The 21,439-nt window shown below is 55.3% G+C and overlaps 2 protein-coding genes across 2 annotated transcripts in view; one reads left to right on the forward strand and one right to left on the reverse strand.

Annotated features, from left to right (window-relative positions):
* The window catches only part of kat8 (K(lysine) acetyltransferase 8), a gene marked incomplete at its 3' end in the record, with an annotated part of 41,609 nt that extends 30,785 nt beyond the window's left edge, over positions 1-10,824 (reverse strand). Inside the window, exon 1 of the mRNA XM_070874666.1 lies at positions 10,124-10,824. Within this exon, the coding sequence (XP_070730767.1) occupies positions 10,124-10,811 (688 nt within the window). The remainder of the gene's footprint in view (positions 1-10,123) is intronic.
* Positions 10,825-11,108: 284 nt separating this feature from the next.
* The window catches only part of LOC139257918 (branched-chain alpha-ketoacid dehydrogenase kinase-like), a 77,050-nt gene continuing 66,719 nt past the window's right edge, over positions 11,109-21,439 (forward strand). The window contains exon 1 of the mRNA XM_070874665.1: positions 11,109-11,802. Within this exon, the coding sequence (XP_070730766.1) occupies positions 11,575-11,802 (228 nt within the window). The 5' untranslated portion in view covers positions 11,109-11,574. The remainder of the gene's footprint in view (positions 11,803-21,439) is intronic.

Genomic DNA, 21,439 nt, shown 5'->3' on the forward strand with positions numbered 1-21,439 from the left:
GGAATCAGTCTGGTGAACCTTCGCTGCACTCCCTCAATAGCAAGAACGTCCTTTCTCAGATTAGGAGACCAAAACTGTACACAATATTACAGGTGAGGCATCACCAAGGCCCTGTACAACTGCAGTAAGACCTCCCTGCTCCTATACTCAAATCCCCTAGCTATGAAGGTCAACATGCCATTTGCCTTCTTCACCGCCTGCTGTACCTGCATGCCAACTTTCAATGACTGATGTACCATGACACCCAGGTCTCGTTGCACCTTCCCTTTTCCTAATCTGTCACCATTCAGATAATATTCTGCCTTCCTGTTTTTGCCACCAAAGTGGATAACCTCACATTTATCCACATTATACTGCATCTGCCATGCATTTGCCCACTCAGCTAACCTGTCCAAGTCACCCTGCAGCCTCTTAGCATCCTCCTCACAGCTCACACCGCCACCCAGCTTCATGTCATCTGCAAACTTGGAGATATTACATTTAATTCCTTTGTCTAAATCATGAACGTATCTTGTAAATAGCTGGGGTCCCAGCACTGAGCCCTGCGGTACCCCACCCGTCACTGCCTGCCATTCTGAAAAGGACGCGTTTAATCTGACTCTCTGCTTCCTGTCTGCCAACCGGTTCTCTATCCACGTCAGTACATTACCCCCAATACCATGTGCTTTGATTTTGCACACCAATCTCGTGTGCGACCTTGTCAAAAGCCTTTTGAAAGTCCAAATACACCACATCCACTGGTTCTCCCTTGTCCACTCTACCAGTTACATCCTCAAATAATTCGAGACGATTTGTCAACCATGATTTCCCTTTCATAAATCCATGCTGACTTGGACCGATCCTGTCACTGCAGACCATCGACCCAAGTCCCACTGACACACCATCAACCCAAGTCCCACTGACACACCATCGACCCAAGTCCCACTGACACACCACACACCATCGACCCAAGTCCCACTGACACCCAACACACCATCGACCCAAGTCCCACTGACACACCACACACCATCGACCCAAGTCCCACTGACACACCACACACCATCGACCCAAGTCCCACTGACACACCATCGACCCAAGTCCCACTGACACACCATCGACCCAAGTCCCACTGACACACCATCGACCCAAGTCCCACTGACACACCATCGACCCAAGTCCCACTGACACACCACACACCATCGACCCAAGTCCCACTGACACACCACACACCATCGACCCAAGTCCCACTGACACACCATCGACCCAAGTCCCACTGACACACCACACACCATCGACCCAAGTCCCACTGACACACCATCGACCCAAGTCCCACTGACACACCATCGACCCAAGTCCCACTGACACACCATCGACCCAAGTCCCACTGACACACCATCGACCCAAGTCCCACAGACACACCATCGACCCAAGTCCCACTGACACACCATCGACCCAAGTCCCACTGACACACCACACACCATCGACCCAAGTCCCACTGACACACCATTGACCCAAGTCCCACTGACACACCATCGACCCAAGTCCCACTGACACACCATCGACCCAAGTCCCACTGACACACCACACACCATCGACCCAAGTCCCTCTGACACACCATCGACCCAAGTCCCACTGACACACCACACACCATCGACCCAAGTCCCACTGACACACCACACACCATCGACCCAAGTCCCACTGACACACCATTGACCCAAGTCCCACTGACACACCATCGACCCAAGTCCCACTGACACACCACACACCATCGACCCAAGTCCCACTGACACCCGATACACCATCGACCCAAGTCCCACTGACACACCACACACCATCGACCCAAGTCCCACTGACACACCATCGACCCAAGTCCCTCTGACACACCATTGACCCAAGTCCCACTGACACACCATCGACCCAAGTCCCACTGACACACCACACACCATCGACCCAAGTCCCACTGACACACCACACACCATCGACCCAAGTCCCACTGACACACCACACACCATCGAACCAAGTCCCACTGACACACCACACACCATCGATGCAAGTCCCACTGACACACCATCGACCCAAGTCCCACTGACACACCATCGACCCAAGTCCCACTGACACACCACACACCATCGACCCAAGTCCCACTGACACACCACACACCATCGACCCAAGTCCCACTGACACACCACACACCATCGACCCAAGTCCCACTGACACACCACACACCATCGACCCAAGTACCACAGACACACCATCGACCCAAGTCCCACTGACACACCACACACCATCGACCCAAGTCCCACTGACACACCACACACCATCGACCCAAGTACCACTGACACACCATCGACCCAAGTCCCACTGACACACCACACACCATCGACCCAAGTCCCACAGACACACCATCGACCCAAGTCCCACTGACACACCATCGACCCAAGTCCCACTGACACACCACACACCATCGACCCAAGTACCACTGACACACCATCGACCCAAGTCCCACTGACACACCACACACCATCGACCCAAGTCCCACAGACACACCATCGACCCAAGTCCCACTGACACACCATCGACCCAAGTCCCACTGACACACCATCGACCCAAGTCCCACTGACACACCACACACCATCGACCCAAGTACCACTGACACACCATCGACCCAAGTCCGAGACACACCATCGATCCAAGTCCCACTGACACACCATCGAACCAAGTCCCACTGACACACCACACACCATCGACCCAAGTCCCACTGACACACCATCGACCCAAGTCCCACTGACACACCACACACCATCGACCCAAGTCCCACTGACACACCACACACCATCGACCCAAGTCCCACTGACACACCATCGACCCAAGTCCCACTGACACACCATCGACCCAAGTCCCACTGACACACCATCGACCCAAGTCCCACTGACACACCATCGACCCAAGTCCCACTGACACACCACACACCATCGACCCAAGTCCCACTGACACCCCACACACCATCGACCCACGTCCCACTGACACACCACACACCATCGACCCAAGTCCCACTGACACACCATCGACCCAAGTCCCACTGACACACCATCGACCCAAGTCCCACTGACACACCATCGACCCAAGTCCCACTGACACCCGACACACCATCGACCCAAGTCCCACTGACACACCACACACCATCGACCCAAGTCCCACTGACACACCACACACCATCGACCCAAGTCCCACTGACACACCACACACCATCGATCCAAGTCCCACTGACACACCACACACCATCGACCCAAGTCCCACTGACACACCACACACCATCGATCCAAGTCCCACTGACACACCACACACCATCGACCCAAGTCCCACTGACACCCCACACACCATCGACCCAAGTCCCACTGACACACCACACACCATCGACCCAAGTCCCACTGACACACCACACACCATCGACCCAAGTCCCACTGACACACCACACACCATCGACCCAAGTGCCACTGACACACCACACACCATCGACCCAAGTCCCACTGACACACCATCGACCCAAGTCCCACTGACACCCAACACACCATCGACCCAAGTCCCACTGACACCCCACACACCATCGACCCAAGTCCCACTGACACACCATCGACCCAAGTCCCACTGACACACCACACACCATCGACCCAAGTCCCACTGACACACCATCGACCCAAGTCCCACTGACACACCATCGACCCAAGTCCCACTGACACACCATCGACCCAAGTCCCACTGACACACCACACACCATCGACCCAAGTCCCACTGACACACCACACACCATCGACCCAAGTCCCACTGACACACCACACACCATCGACCCAAGTCCCACTGACACACCATCGACCCAAGTCCCACTGACACACCATCGACCCAAGTCCCACAGACACACCATCGACCCAAGTCCCACAGACACACCATCGACCCAAGTCCCACAGACACACCATCGACCCAAGTCCCACTGACACACAATCGACCCAAGTCCCACTGACACACCACACACCATCGACCCAAGTCCCACTGACACACCATCGACCCAAGTCCCACTGACACACAATCGACCCAAGTCCCACTGACACACCACACACCATCGACCCAAGTCCCACTGACACACAATCGACCCAAGTCCCACTGACACACCACACACCATCGACCCAAGTCCCACAGACACACCATCGACCCAAGTCCCACTGACACACAATCGACCCAAGTCCCACTGACATTCGACACACCATCGACCCAAGTCCCACAGACACACCATCGACCCAAGTCCCACTGACACACAATCGACCCAAGTCCCACTGACACACAATCGACCCAAGTCCCACTGACACACCACACACCATCGACCCAAGTCCCACTGACATCCGACACACCATCGACCCAAGTCCCACTGACACACCACACACCATCGACCCAAGTCCCACTGACACACCACCGACCCAAGTCCCACTGACACACCATCGACCCAAGTCCCACTGACACACCACACACCATCGACCCAAGTCCCACTGACACACCATCGACCCAAGTCCCACTGACACACGACACACCATCGACCCAAGTCCCACTGACACACCACACACCATCGACCCAAGTCCCACTGACACACCACACACCATCGACCCAAGTCCCACTGGCACACCACACACCATCGACCCAAGTCCCACTGACACACCACACACCATCGACCCAAGTCCCACTGACATCCGACACACCATCGACGCAAGTCCCACTGACACACCACACACCATCGACCCAAGTCCCACAGACACACCATCGACCCAAGTCCCACTGACACCCGACACACCATCGACCCAAGTCCCACTGACACCCGACACACCATCAACCCAAGTCCCACAGACACACCATCGACCCAAGTCCCACTGACACACCACACACCATCGACCCAAGTCCCACTGACATCCGACACACCATCGAACCAAGTCCCACTGACACACCATCGACCCAAGTCCCACTGACACACCACACACCATCGACCCAAGTCCCACTGACACACCATCGACCCAAGTCCCACTGACACACCATCGACCCAAGTCCCACTGACACACCACACACCATCGACCCAAGTCCCACTGACACACCATCGACCCAAGTCCCACTGACACACCATCGACCCAAGTCCCACTGACACACCACACACCATCGACCCAAGTCCCACTGACACACCATCGACCCAAGTCCCACTGACACACCACACACCATCGACCCAAGTCCCACTGACACACCATCGACCCAAGTCCCACTGACACATCATCGACCCAAGTCCCACTGACACACCACACACCATCGACCCAAGTCCCACTGACACACCACACACCATTGACCCAAGTCCCACTGACACACCATCGACCCAAGTCCCACTGACACACCACACACCATCGACCCAAGTCCCACTGACACCCGACACACCATCGACCCAAGTCCCACTGACACACCACACACCATCGACCCAAGTCCCACTGACACACCACACACCATCGACCCAAGTCCCACTGACACACCATCGACCCAAGTCCCACTGACACCCGACACACCATCGACCCAAGTCCCACTGACACACCACACACCATCGACCCAAGTCCCACTGACACACCACACACCATCGACCCAAGTCCCACTGACACACCACACACCATCGACCCAAGTCCCACTGACACACCATCGACCCAAGTCCCACTGACACAACATCGACCCAAGTCCCACTGACACCCGACACACCATCGACCCAAGTCCCACTGACACACCACACACCATCGACCCAATGCCCACTGACACACCACACACCATCGACCCAAGTCCCACTGACACAACATCGACCCAAGTCCCACTGACACACCACACACCATCGACCCAAGTCCCACTGACACACCATCGACCCAAGTCCCACTGACACAACATCGACCCAAGTCCCACTGACACCCGACACACCATCGACCCAATGCCCACTGACACACCACACACCATTGACCCAAGTCCCACTGACACACCACACACCATCGACCCAAGTCCCACTGACACACCATCGACCCAAGTCCCACTGACACACCACACACCATTGACCCAAGTCCCACTGACACACCACACACCATCGACCCAAGTCCCTCTGACACCCGACACACCATCGACCCAATGCCCACTGACACACCACACACCATCGACCCAAGTCCCACTGACACACCATCGACCCAAGTCCCACTGACACACCATCGACCCAAGTCCCACTGACACACCATCGACCCAAGTCCCACTGACACCCCACACACCATCGACCCACGTCCCACTGACACACCATCGACCCAAGTCCCACTGACACACCACACACCATCGACCCAAGTCCCACTGACACACCATCGACCCAAGTCCCACTGACACACCATCGACCCACGTCCCACTGACACACCACACACCATCGACCCAAGTCCCACTGACACACCATCGACCCAAGTCCCACTGACACACCATCGACCCAAGTCCCACTGACACACCATCGACCCAAGTCCCACTGACACAACATCGACCCAAGTCCCACTGACACACCATCGACCCACGTCCCACTGACACCCCACACACCATCGACCCACGTCCCACTGACACACCATCGACCCAAGTCCCACTGACACACCACACACCATCGACCCAAGTCCCACTGACATCCGACACACCATCGAACCAAGTCCCACTGACACCCGACACACCATCGAACCAAGTCCCACTGACACCCGACACACCATCGACCCAAGTCCCACTGACACACCACACACCATCGACCCAAGTCCCACTGACACACCACACACCATCGACCCAAGTCCCACTGACACACCATCGACCCAAGTCCCACTGACACACCATCGACCCAAGTCCCACTGACACACCACACACCATCGACCCAAGTCCCACTGACACACCACACACCATCGACCCAAGTCCCACTGACACACCACACACCATCGACCCAAGTCCCACTGACACACCACACACCATCGACCCAAGTCCCACTGACACACCACACACCATCGACCCAAGTCCCACTGACACCCGACACACCATCGACCAAAGTCCCACTGACACACCACACACCATCGACCCAAGTCCCACTGACACACCACACACCATCGACCCAAGTCCCACTGACACCCCACACACCATCGACCCAAGTCCCACTGACACACCACACACCATCGACCCAAGTCCCACTGACACACCACACACCATCGACCCAAGTCCCACTGACACACCATCGACCCAAGTCCCACTGACACACCATCGACCCACGTCCCACTGACACACCACACACCATCGACCCAAGTCCCACTGACACACCATCGACCCAAGTCCCACTGACACACCATCGACCCAAGTCCCACTGACACACCATCGACCCAAGTCCCACTGACACACCACACACCATCGACCCAAGTCCCACTGACACACCATCGACCCAAGTCCCACTGACACACCATCGACCCACGTCCCACTGACACACCATCGACCCAAGTCCCACTGACACACCATCGACCCAAGTCCCACTGACACACCACACACCATCGACCCAAGTCCCACTGACACACCATCGACCCAAGTCCCACTGACACACCATCGACCCAAGTCCCACTGACACACCATCGACCCAAGTCCCACTGACACACCATCGACCCAAGTCCCACTGACACACCACACACCATCGACCCAAGTCCCACTGACACACCACACACCATCGACCCAAGTCCCACTGACACACCACACACCATCGACCCAAGTCCCACTGACACACCATCGACCCAAGTCCCACTGACACACCATCGACCCAAGTCCCACAGACACACCACACACCATCGACCCAAGTCCCACTGACACACCACACACCATCGACCCAAGTCCCACTGACACACCACACACCATCGACCCAAGTCCCACTGACACACCACCGACCCAAGTCCCACTGACACACCACACACCATCGACCCAAGTCCCACTGACACACCACACACCATCGACCCAAGTCCCACTGACACATCATTGACCCAAGTCCCACTGACACACCATTGACCCAAGTCCCACTGACACACCATTGACCCAAGTCCCACTGACACACCATTGACCCAAGTCCCACTGACACACCACACACCATCGACGCAAGTCCCACTGACATACCACACACCATCGACCCAAGTCCCACTGACACACCATCGACCCAAGTCCCACTGACACACCATCGACCCAAGTCCCACTGACACCTGACACACCATCGACCCAAGTCCCACTGACACACCATCGACCCAAGTCCCACTGACACACCACACACCATCGACCCAAGTCCCACTGACACCCCACACACCATCGACCCAAGTCCCACTGACACACCATCGACCCACGTCCCACTGACACACCATCGACCCAAGTCCCACTGACACACCACACACCATCGACCCAAGTCCCACTGACACACCATCGACCCAAGTCCCACTGACACACCATCGACCCAAGTCCCACTGACACACCATTGACCCAAGTCCCACTGACACACCATTGACCCAAGTCCCACTGACACACCATTGACCCAAGTCCCACTGAAACACCACACACCATCGACCCAAGTCCCACTGACACACCATCGACCCAAGTCCCACTGACACACCATCGACCCACGTCCCACTGACACACCATCGACCCAAGTCCCACTGACACACCATCGACCCAAGTCCCACTGACACACCACACACCATCGACCCAAGTCCCACTGACACACCATCGACCCAAGTCCCACTGACACACCATCGACCCAAGTCCCACTGACACACCATCGACCCAAGTCCCACTGACACACCATCGACCCAAGTCCCACTGACACACCACACACCATCGACCCAAGTCCCACTGACACACCACACACCATCGACCCAAGTCCCACTGACACACCACACACCATCGACCCAAGTCCCACTGACACACCATCGACCCAAGTCCCACTGACACACCATCGACCCAAGTCCCACAGACACACCACACACCATCGACCCAAGTCCCACTGACACACCACACACCATCGACCCAAGTCCCACTGACACACCACCGACCCAAGTCCCACTGACACACCACACACCATCGACCCAAGTCCCACTGACACACCACACACCATCGACCCAAGTCCCACTGACACATCATTGACCCAAGTCCCACTGACACACCATTGACCCAAGTCCCACTGACACACCATTGACCCAAGTCCCACTGACACACCATTGACCCAAGTCCCACTGACACACCACACACCATCGACGCAAGTCCCACTGACATACCACACACCATCGACCCAAGTCCCACTGACACACCATCGACCCAAGTCCCACTGACACACCATCGACCCAAGTCCCACTGACACCTGACACACCATCGACCCAAGTCCCACTGACACACCATCGACCCAAGTCCCACTGACACACCACACACCATCGACCCAAGTCCCACTGACACCCCACACACCATCGACCCAAGTCCCACTGACACACCATCGACCCACGTCCCACTGACACACCATCGACCCAAGTCCCACTGACACACCACACACCATCGACCCAAGTCCCACTGACACACCATCGACCCAAGTCCCACTGACACACCATCGACCCAAGTCCCACTGACACACCATTGACCCAAGTCCCACTGACACACCATTGACCCAAGTCCCACTGACACACCATTGACCCAAGTCCCACTGAAACACCACACACCATCGACCCAAGTCCCACTGACACACCATCGACCCAAGTCCCACTGACACACCATCGACCCAAGTCCCACTGACACCCCACATCGAAAGATAGAAAATAGGTGCAGGAGTCGGCCATTCCGCCCTTCGAGCCCGCACCGCCATTCAATAAGATCACGGCTGATCGCTCCCTCAGTGCCCCCGTTCCTGCTTTCTCTCCGTAACCCCCTCGATCCCTTTCGCCGTTAGGGCCACATCTCACTCCCTGTCGAATATATCCAACAAACTGGCCTCCACGGCCGGGGGAATCTCCAGGGCCGGGGGCCGGGGGGAAAAGGCGACCGCGCCAGGCCCGCCGCGGCGGTGGAATCTGGCGGCGGGGAAGCTTACGCCAAGAGCTGTCCGCCCTCCTGCACAGGTACGTCTCCCCAATCTCCACCGTCACCTCTTGCTCCCTGTTGCTGGGGGTGGTGTTGTTGTTGTTGTTGTAGCTGTTGTTGTTGTAGCTGCTGTTGTTGTTGTTGTTGCAGTGCCGGCCGCCGCCGCTGGGGGGCGGTGTCTCGGCGCCGCGGCGCTGCTGGGACGACGACGACGGCGGCGGCCCCTGAGGCGGAGGCTGAAGCGATGCCGCCGCCGCCGCCGCCGCCGGTTCTTCCAGTCCCGCCTCCCGCTTGACCTCCGCCGGCGGCGGCCCCGGGCCGGCGCTCGCCTTCGCCCCGTCGCGCAGGAGGGCGGCGGCGGCCGCGGTGCTGGGTTCGGCCTCCGTCTCCATCTGCTCCGTCTTGATCGGCGTCTGCGTCAGGGCGACCGCCGCCATGACACTGGCTGCCGGCGGGAGGGAAGGGAATGGAGCCGCGCACGCGCGCTGGCCGCGGAGCCGTGGGGGGGCGTGGCTTTTGCCCCACGCAAGCCGGGCGCGATGACGTCGCCCTTCGTCTGATCCCCATCCCCATCCGAGGTCGATTGATCGAGGTGGCGGAGAGGAGAACGCGCACGCGCACTGGACGCCGAGCCGGGATGGCCGGAGAGGGGGCGTGGCTTTTGCCGCACGCCAGCCGGGCGTGATGACGTCGCCCATTTTTGTCAGAGGGGTGGCCCCCCCCCCCCCCATCCCCATCCGAGGTCGAATGGAGAACGCGCACGCGCACTGGACGCCGAGTCGCGATGGAGGGAGAGGGGGCGTGGCTTTTGCCCCACGCAAGACGGCGCGATGACGTCACCCTTGGTCTGTGTTTGCGGACCGGCGGGGGGGGGGGGGGGGGGCTGGTTCGTCGAGGTGGCGGTGAGGAGAACGCGCACGCGCACTGGCAGCCTGCTGTGGTGTGTGTTTGGAAGGGGGGGGCGTGGCTTGCCACACGCAAGCCGGGCGCGATGACGTCTCCCTTTGTCTGGCGGGGAGGTAGGTGGGGGGGGGGGGGGGAGCTTGATTGGTTGAGGTGCGACCACGCCCCCATCCCACCTCCTCAGCGACCACACCACACCACCCCCCCCACCCCATCCGCGCGCGCAAAAGGCACGCACGGAACGTCACGACGCACGCCTGACGTCGAGCCTTCTCCTGGGGAACAAGGGCCGGACTGCAAGGGGGGGGACAGAAAATAGGCCAACCAAAATGGCGCCCTTGGCCAACTGCAGCTAACTTCTCTCATTCCTCCCCCCCCACAAAGAGGGCAATGGGGCCCAGGTTTTCTCACAGCAGCATGGAAGAGTTAAGCCTCCAGAGTCCTTTGCTCGGCAGAAAAGGTCACCTTTGAAAGAAAAAAGGACATTAACAAAGAAAAAAAAAAGCGAGCCAACCACCAAGACTGAGGAAGCGGCGGTGGTCTCTGGGCTCCGCCGCCATGCTGCTGCTGCTGCTGGCGATGGGCCGGGCCGGCGTCTCCTCCTCCTCCTCCTCCTCCTCCTGCTCGGCGGCCCTGGCCTCGGTCGCGGCCAGGCGCTGGTCCACCTCGGCCAGCGACAATGACCACCACCAGCTCCACCACCACCACCACGAGGTCACCAAGGAGCGGTCCAAGGCCGTCGGCTCGTTCTACAACCAGTCGCACATCGACAGCGCGGCGGAGAAGGTAACGGGCTGGCTCGCTGGCTTTCCACCTCCCCTTTCCCCCCCCCCTTCCCCCTCCTGTGTCTTCTACCGCCCCCCCCCCCCCCCCCACCACCCTTTAGCCTTCAAAAAGGGGTTGCCTTTTCCTCAAATCCCCATAGCGAGAGGATTTGAGTGTAGGAGCAGGTCTCCCTCCTCCTCCCCCATCATTCTTCTGGCCCTTTAGCCTTCAAAATGTTTTTTTCCCCCCCCTAAAATCCTCATAGCGAGGGGATTTGAATGTAGGAGCAGGTCTCCCTCCTCCTCCCCCATCATTCTTCTGGCCCTTTAGCCTTCAAAATGTTTTTTCCCCCCCCCCTAAAATCCTCATAGCGAGGGGATTTGAGTATAGGAGCAGGGAGGTCTTGCTACAGTTGTACAGGGGCCTTAGTGAGGCCACACCTGGAGTATTGTGTTCAGTTTTGGTCTCCTAATCTGAGGAAGGACGTTCTTGCTATTGAGGGAGTGCAGCGAAGGTTCACCAGACTGATTCCCGGGATGGCAGGACTGAAAGACTGGATCGACTAGGCTTATATTCACTGGAGTTTAGAAGGATGAGAGGGGATCTCATAGAAACATGTAAAATTCTGACGGGACGGGACAGGTTAGATGCAAGAAGAATGTTCCCGATGTTGGGGGAAGTCCAGAACCAGGGCTCACAGTCTAAGGATAAGGGGTAAGCCATTTAGGACCGAGATGAGGAGAAACTTCTTCACCCAGAGAATTGTGAACCTGTGGAATTCACTACCACAGAGAGTTGTTGAGGCCAGTTCGTTAGATATATTCAAAAGGGAGTTAGATGTGGCCCTTACGGCTAAAGGGATCAGGGGGTATGGAGAGAAAGCAGGAATGGGGTACTGAAGTTGCATGATCAGCCATGATCATATTGAATGGTGGTGCAGGCTCGATGGGCCGAATGGCCTACTCCTGCACCTATTTTCTATGTTTCTATGTCTTATGAAGAAAGGTTGATCAGGTTGGGCCTGTACTCATTGGAGTTTAGAGGAATGAAAGGTGATCTTATTGAAACATAATATTCTGAGGGGGCTCGACAAGGTGGATGCAGGGAGGATGTTTCCACTCGTGGGGGAATCTAGAACCAGGGGGCATAGTCTCAGAATAAGGGGCTCGCCCATTTAAGACGGAGATGAGGAGGAATTTCTTCTCTCAGAGGGTTGTAAATCTGGAATTCTCTGCCCCAGAGAGCTGTGGAGGCTGGGTCATTGAATATAGTTAAGGCGGAGATAGACAGATTTTTGAGCGATAAGGGAGTCATAAGAAATGGGAGCAGGAGTAGGCCATTCGGCCCCTCGAGCCTGCTCCGCCATTTAATACGATCATGGCTGATCCGATCATGGACTCAGCTCCACTTCCCCGCCCGCTCCCCATAACCCCTTATTTTCTTATCGGTTATGTAGAGCGGGCGGGAAAGTGGAGCTGAGTCCATGATCGGATCAGCCATGATCGTATTAAATGGCGGAGCAGGCTCGAGGGGCCGTATGGCCGACACCTATTTCTTTTGGAGTATAAGCAGAAAACGCTGGAATTCTCTGCGGGTCGGGCGGCAACTGTGGAGAGAAACAGAGTTAACGGTTCAGTCCCTGACCCTTCGTCTGAACTGTAAAAGGTCGAGATGTAACATGTTCCCCAGGTAGTGCAGGGACACTGATGGGGGAGAAAGAACAACAGGGAAGGCCTGTGATAGGGTGAAAGGCAGGAGTGACAAAAGGGTTGATGGGCAAAAATGAGATGCTAATGGCACAAGTTCGGAAACATGAGCTGAGTCTCGGTGGGGTGTGAATGGTAGAACCATCACCAGCTGCCCTGGGAAAGAGACATTTTTGTTAACATAGAAACATAGAAAATAGGTGCAGGAGTAGGCCATTCGGCCCTTCGAGCCTGCACCACCATTCAATATGATCATGGCTGATCATTCACCTTCAGTACCCCATTCCTGCTTTCTCTCCATTCCCCTTGATCCCTTTCGCGCTAAGAGCCACATCTAACTCCCTTTTGAATATATCTAATGAACTGGCCTCAACAACTCTCTGTGGTAGAGAATTCCACAGGTTCACAATTCTCTGAGTGAAGAAGTTTCTCCTCATCTCGGTCCTAAATGGCCTACCCCTTATCCTTCGACTGTGTCCCATGGTTCTGGACTTCCCCAACATCGGGAACATTCTTCCTGCATCTAACCTGTCCAGTCCCGTCAGAATTTTATATGTTTCTATGAGATCCCCTCTCATTCTTCTAAATTCCAGTGAATATAAGCCTAGTCGATCCAGTCTCTCCTCATATGTCAGTCCTGTCATCCCGGGAATCAGTCTGGCGAACCTTTGCTGCACTCCCTCAATAGCAAGAATGTCCTTCCTCAGATTAGGAGACCAAAACTGAACACAATATTCCAGGTGAGGCCTCACCAAGGCCCTGTACAACTGCAGTAAGACCTCCCTGCTCCTATACTCAAATCCTCTCGCTATGAAGGCCAACATACCATTTGCCTTCTTCACCGCCTGCTGTACCTGCATACCAACTTTCAATGACTGATGTACCATGACACCCAGGTCTCGTTGCACCTCCCCTTTTCCTAATCTGTCACCATTCAGATAATAATCTTCCTCCCTGTTTTTGCCACCAAAGTGGATAACCTCACATTTATCCACATTATACTGCATCTGCCATGCATTTGCCCACTCACCTAACCTGTCCAAGTCACCCTGCAGCCTCTTAGCATCCTCCACACAGCTCACACTGCCACCCAGCTTATTGTCATCTGCAAACTTGGAGATATTACGTTCAGTTCCTTCGTCTAAATCATTAATGTATATTGTAAATAGCTGGGGTCCCAGCACTGAGCCCTGCGGCACCCCACTAGTCACTGCCTGCCATTCTGAAAAGGACCCGTTTATCCCGACACTCTGCTTCCTGTCTGCCAACCAGTTCTCTATCCACATCAGTACATTACCCTCAATACCATGTGCTTTAATTTTGTACACCAACCTTGTGTGGGACCTTGTCAAAAGCCTTTTGAAAGTCCAAATACACCACATCCACTGGTTCTCCCTTGTCCACTCTACTAGTTACATCCTCAAAAAATTCCAGAAGATTTGTCAAGCATGATTTCCTTTTCATAAATCCATGCTGACTTGGACCGATCCTATCACTGCTTTCCAAATGCGCTGCTATTTCATCTTTAATAATTGATTCCAACATTTTCCCCACTACTGATGTCAGGCTAACCGGTCGATAATTACCTGCTTTTTTAAAAAGTGGTGTTACATTAGCTACCCTCCAGTCCATAGGAACTGATCCAGAGTTGATAGACTGTTGGAAAATGGGGTGCGGGGGCGGTTATATAAAAAAAAAAGGAATATATATGAGCAGGGTTTATGGCCTGATGTAGTCACTGTTGTAATGTAGGAAACGCGGCAGCCAATTTGCGCAGAGCAAGCTCCCACAAACAGCAATGTGATAATGACCCAGATAATCTGTTTATTTATTTTTTTAATTATGTTGATTGAGGGATAAATATTGGCCAGGAAACAGACATAGAAACATAGAAAATAGGTGCAGGAGTAGGCCATTCGGCCCTTCGGGCCTGCACCGCCATTCAATGAGTTCATGCCTGAACATGCAACTTCAGTACCCTATTCCTGCTTTCTCGCCATACCCCTTGATCCCCCCCGAGTAGTAAGGACTTCATCTAACTCCCTTTTGAATATATTTCGTGAATTGGCCTCAACAACTTTCTGTGGCAGAGAATTCCACAGGTTCACCACTCTCTGGGTGAAGAAATTTCTCCTCATCTCGGTCCTAAATGGCTTACCCCTTATCCTTAGGCTGTGACCCCTGGTTCTGGACTTCCCCAACATTGGGAACATTCTTCCTGCATCTAACCTGTCTGAACCCATCAGAATTTTAAACGTTTCTATGAGGTCCCCTCTCATTCTTCTGAACTCCAGTGACTACAAGCCCAGTTGATCCAGTCTTTCTTGATAGGTCAGTCCCGCCATCCCGGGAATCAGTCTGGTGAACCTTCGCTGCACTCCCTCAATAGCAAGAATGTCCTTCCTCAAGTTCGGAGACCAAAACTGTACACAATACTCCAGGTGAGGCCTCACCAAGGCCCTGTACAACTGTAGCAACACCTCCCTGCCCCTGTACTCAAATCCCCTCGCTATGAAGGCCAACATGCCATATACTTTCTTAACTGCCTGCTGTACCTGCATGCCAACCTTCAATGACTGATGTACCATGACACCCAGGTCTCTTTGCACCTCCCCTTTTCCTAATCTGTCACCATTCAGATAATAGTCTGTCTCTCTGTTTTTACCACCAAAGTGGATAACCTCACATTTATCCACATTATACTTCATCTGCCATGCATTTGCCCACTCACCTAACCTATTCAAGTCACTCTGCAGCCTCATAGCATCCTCCTCACAGCTCACACTGCCACCTAACTTAGTGTCATCCGCAAATTTGGAGATACTACATTTAATCCTCTCGTCTAAATCATTAATGTACAATGTAAACAGCTGGGGCCCCAGCACAGAACCTTACGGTACCCCACTAGTCACTGCCTGCCATTCTGAAAAGTACCCATTTACTCCTACTCTTTGCTTCCTGTCTGACAACCAGTTCTCAATCTATGTCAGCACACTACCCCCAATCCCATGTGCTTTAACTTTGCACATTAATCTCTTGTGTGGGACCTTGTCGAAAGCCTTCTGAAAGTCCAAATATACCACATCAACTGGTTCTCCCTTGTCCACTCTACTGGAAACATCCTCAAAAAATTCCAGAAGATTTGTCAAACATGATTTCCCTTTCACAAATCCATGCTGACTTGGACCTATCATGTCACCTCTTTCCAAATGCGCTGCTATGGCATCCTTAATAATTGATTCCATCATTTTACCCACTACTGAGGTCAGGCTGACTCCCTCCTTTTTTAAAAAGTGGGGTTACATTGGCTACCCTCCACTCGATAGGAACTGATCCAGAGTTAATGGAATGTTGGAAAATGACTGTCAATGCATCCGCTATTTCCAAGGCCACCTCCTTAAGTACTCTGGGATGCAGTCCAACAGGCCCTGGGGATTTATCGGCCTTCAATCCCATCAATTTCCCCAACACAATTTCCCGACTAATAAAGATTTCCCTCAGTTCCCCCTCCTGACTAGACCCTCTGACCCCTTTTATATCCGGAAGGTTGTTTGTGTCCTCCTTAGTGAATACCGAACCAAAGTACTTGTTCAATTGGTCTGCCATTTCTTTGTTCCCCGTTATGACTTCCCCTGATTCTGACTGCAGGGGACCTACGTTTGTCTTTACTAACCTTTTTCTCTTTACATATCTATAGAAACTTTTGCAATCCATCTTAATGTTCCCTGCAAGCTTCTTCTCGTACTCCATTTTCCCTGCCCTAATCAAACCTTTGTCCTCCTCTGCTGAGTTCTAAATTTCTCCCAGTCCCCGGGTTCGCTGCTATTTCTGGCCAATTTGTATGCCACTTCCTTGGCTTTAATACTATCCCTGATTCCCCTTGATAGCCACGGTTGAGCCACCTTCCCTTTTTTATTTTTACGCCAGACAGGAATGTACAATTGTTGTAGTTCATCCATGCGGTCTCTAAATGTCTGCCATTGCCCATCCACAGTCAACCCCCTAAGTATCATTCACCAATCGATCCTAGCCAATTCACGCCTCATGCCTTCAAAGTTACCCTTCTTTAAGTTCTGGACCATGGTCTCTGAATTAACTGTTTCATTCTCCATCCTAATGCAGAATTCCACCATATTATGGTCACTCTTCCCCAAGGGGCAATGAGATTGCTAATTAATCCTCTCTCATTACACAACACCCAGTCTAAGATGGCCTCCCCCCTAGTTGGTTCTTCGACATATTGGTCTAGACAACCATCCCTTATGCACTCCAGGAAATCCTCCTCCACCCTATTGCTTCCAGTTTGGCTAGCCCAATCTATGTGCATATTAAAGTCACCCATTACAACTGCTGCACCTTTATTGCATGCACCCCTAATTTCCTGTTTGATGTCCTCTCCAACATCACTACTACTGTTTGGAGGTCTGTACACAACTCCCACTAACATTTTTTGCCCTTTGGTGTTCTGCAGCTCTACCCATATAGATTCCACATCATCCAAGCTAATGTCCTTCCTAATTATTGCATTAATCTCCTCTTTAACCAGCAATGCTACCCCACCTCCTTTTCCTTTTATTCTATCCTTCCTGAATGTTGAATACTCAGGGATAACTCCCCTGCTCTTCTTTGAAATAGTGCCATGGGATCTTTCGCGTCCACCCGAGAGAACAGGCGGGGCCTCGGTTTAATGCCCCATTCGAAAGCTGGCAGTGTACTGGAGTGTCTGCCCAGATTTATTTGTGTGCAAGTCTCGGGAGTGAGACTTGAACTCACAACCTTCGGACTCCGAGGCGGGAGTGCTACGCACTGAGCCACAACGATTGTTGGCTGAATCGATAAGTCAAGTGCGCCCTTATTAAAGGGGCACTGAAGCCGACAAATTCACCAAATTAAACTTTTAAACATTGAAGAATCAAATTAATTAAAGTTTGGTTGCCGGGGGTGACGACACACTCCAGTCCCTCCGGCGCCCACCTCTCGCGGAAGGCCGCGAGCGTACCGGTGGACACCGCGTGCTCCATCTCCAGGGACACCCCTGGCTCGGATGTAACCGCGGACGAGAGGCAGGCAGTCGGGGCTGAACGACCCCCTCGACCGCCCGCTGCCCGGACCGGCTGATGGCCCCACCTTGGCCGTGCCCAGGAGCAGGGCCTACGAGGGAGGCCCTTCCGACCTGCCCGCTCCCCCTCCGCACAGGGTGCCCCAAAGACCAGGGGCGCGTGGGACTGAAGTGCAACCAGAATTTGAGGAGCTGCCCCCTTTCAGATATCGTGCAACCTCGCGCACTCAATAAAAACGTGGAACACGGGACTCCTCCAGACCGCGGAAATTGCAGGCGGCCCGGGAGCCCGTGAACCCGCTTAAAAACTTACTGCGCGGGACTGCCCCGTGCACCACCCTCCAGGCCAAGTCCCCGATAAATAGAGGGAGGACCTCCCGCGTGGAGTGCACTCCATCGGGGAACCCCCCCCGCCTCCTCCGGGACGGCAAGATGGCGCGCCATGGCGTGTCCGGACGGCAAAGTGGGGAGCGTGCAGGAGCAGCCCGTACGGGAATCCCGCTCCGCGCAGAACTGCAAGGCACAGGAGGGGGTTTCCCGGAGGAAGGCTCGAGCTGTGAGGCGCCGGCTCCCGAGGGAGGTTTCGGGGCTTGGAGGAATTCCGTCCGTCCGGACGGGGGGGGGGGGGTCAGTCCGGACGGGATCGCCCCACGTGCTTGAGCCTCGCACCGAGCCACAGCTGCAACTTTCCCAACAACAGCTCTGCATTGATACGGCGCCTTTAGCTTAGTGCGACGTCCCAAGGTGCTTCACAGGAGTATTATGCGCGAAAAATTTGACACCGAGCCGCCGGGGTAGAAATTGGGGAGCGGTGACCAAAAGCTTGGTCAAAGAGATATGTTTCAAGGAGCATCTTGAAGGAGGAAAGAGAGGTAGGGAGGTGGAGAGGTTTAGGCAGGGAGTTCCAGACCGTAGACCCTGCTGACCTCTTGTTGCCACAGTATTTATGTGGCTGGTCCACTTCGATTTCTGGTCAATGGTGACCCCCAGGATGTTGATGGTGGGGGGATTCGGCCATGGTAATGCCGTTGAATGTCAAAGGGTGGCGCTTGCACTCTCACTTGTTGGATATGGCCATTGCCTGGCACTTGTGTGACCACTTGTAATGTGGGAAACATGGCAGCAAACCTGCGCACAGCAAACGGCCACAAACAGCAATGTGATGATGACCAGATAATCCATTTTTAGTGATGTTGATTGAGGGATAACTATTGTACAGTAGACACCAAGTCGCTGGAGAGATACCACCAACGCTGTCTCCGCAAGATCCTGCAAATCCCCCGGGAGGACAGACGCACCAACGTTAGCGTCCTCGACCAGGCCCAACATCCCCCGGCATCGAAGCACTGACCACACTCGACCAGCTCCGCTGGGCAGGGCCACATTGTCCGCATGTCCCCCAGACACGAGACTCCCCAAAGCGAGCGCTCTACTCGGATCTCCTTCACGGGCAAACGGGCCAAAGGTGGGCAGAGGAAACGTTACAAGGGACCACCCTCAAATCCCTCCCTGATATAAAGTGCAACATCCCCACCGACACCTGGGAGTCCCTGGGCCCAAAGACCAGTCCGCCCCTAAGTGGAGGGAGTGCATCCGGGAGGGAGCGCTGAGCACCTCGAGTCTCGTCGCCGAGAGCGTGCAGAAACCAAGCGCAGGCAGCGGAAGGAGCGTGCGGCAAACCAGTCCCACCCTCCCCTTCCCTCAACGTCTGTCTGTCCCACCTGTGACAGGGACTGTGGCTCTCGTATTGGGCTGTTCAGCCACCGAAGGACTCATGTTAAGAGTGGAAGCAAGATTCCGAGGGACTGCCGACGATGATGATGAAATATTGGCCCCAGGACACCAGGGCTAACTTCCCTGCTCTTTTTCGAAAGAGTGCCCTGGGATCTTTTACATCCAGCTGACAGGGCACATTCAGTTTTAACGTCTTATTCGAAAGACGGCCCCTCCGACAGTGCGGCGCTCCCTCAGCACCGCCCCTCCGACAGTGCGGCTCTCCCTCAGCACCGCCCCTCCGACAGTGCGGCACTCCCTCAGTACTGCCCCTCCGACAGTGCGGCTCTCCCTCAGTACTGCCCCTCCGACAGTGCGGCACTCCCTCAGTACTGCCCCTCCGACTGCAGCGCTCCCTCAGCACCGCCCCTCCGACAGTGTGGCGCTCCCTCAGTACTGCCCCTCCGACAGTGCGGCACTCCCTCAGTACTGCCCCTCCGACAGTGCGACGCTCCCTCAGTACTGCCCCTCCGACAGTACGGCGCTCCCTCAGTACTGCCCCTCCGACAGTGCGGCGCTCCCTCAGTACTGCCCCTCCGACAGTGCGGCGTTCCCTCAGTACTGCCCCTCCGACAGTGCGGCACTCCCTCAGCACCGTCCCTCCGACAGTGCGGCGCTCCCTCAGTACTGCCCCTCCGACAGTGCGGCACTCCCTCAGTACTGCCCCTCCCACAGTGCGGCACTCCCTCAGCACCGCCCCTCCGACAGTGCGGCGCTCCCTCAGCACTGCCCCTCCGCCAGTGCGGCACTCCCTCAGTACTGCCCCTCCCACAGTGCGGCACTCCCTCAGTACTGCCCCTCCGACAGTGCGGCACTCCCTCAGCACCGCCCCTCCGACAGTGTGGCGCTCCCTCAGTACCGCCCCTCGGACAGTGCAGCAATCCCTCAGTACTGCCCCTCCGACAGTGCGGCGCTCCCTCAGTACCGCCCCTCCGACAGTGCGGCGCTCCCTCAGTACTGCCCCTCCGACAGTGCGGCGCTCCCTCAGTACTGCCCCTCCGACAGTGCGGCACACCCTCAGTACTGCCCCTCCGACAGTGCGGCACTCCCTCAGCACCGCCCCTCCGACAGTGCGGCGCTCCCTCAGTACCGCCCCTCCGACAGTGCGGCGCTCCCTCAG

Source organism: Pristiophorus japonicus, unplaced genomic scaffold (genome assembly GCF_044704955.1).
Source record: "Pristiophorus japonicus isolate sPriJap1 unplaced genomic scaffold, sPriJap1.hap1 HAP1_SCAFFOLD_929, whole genome shotgun sequence".
Lineage (NCBI taxonomy): Eukaryota > Metazoa > Chordata > Chondrichthyes > Pristiophoridae > Pristiophorus > Pristiophorus japonicus.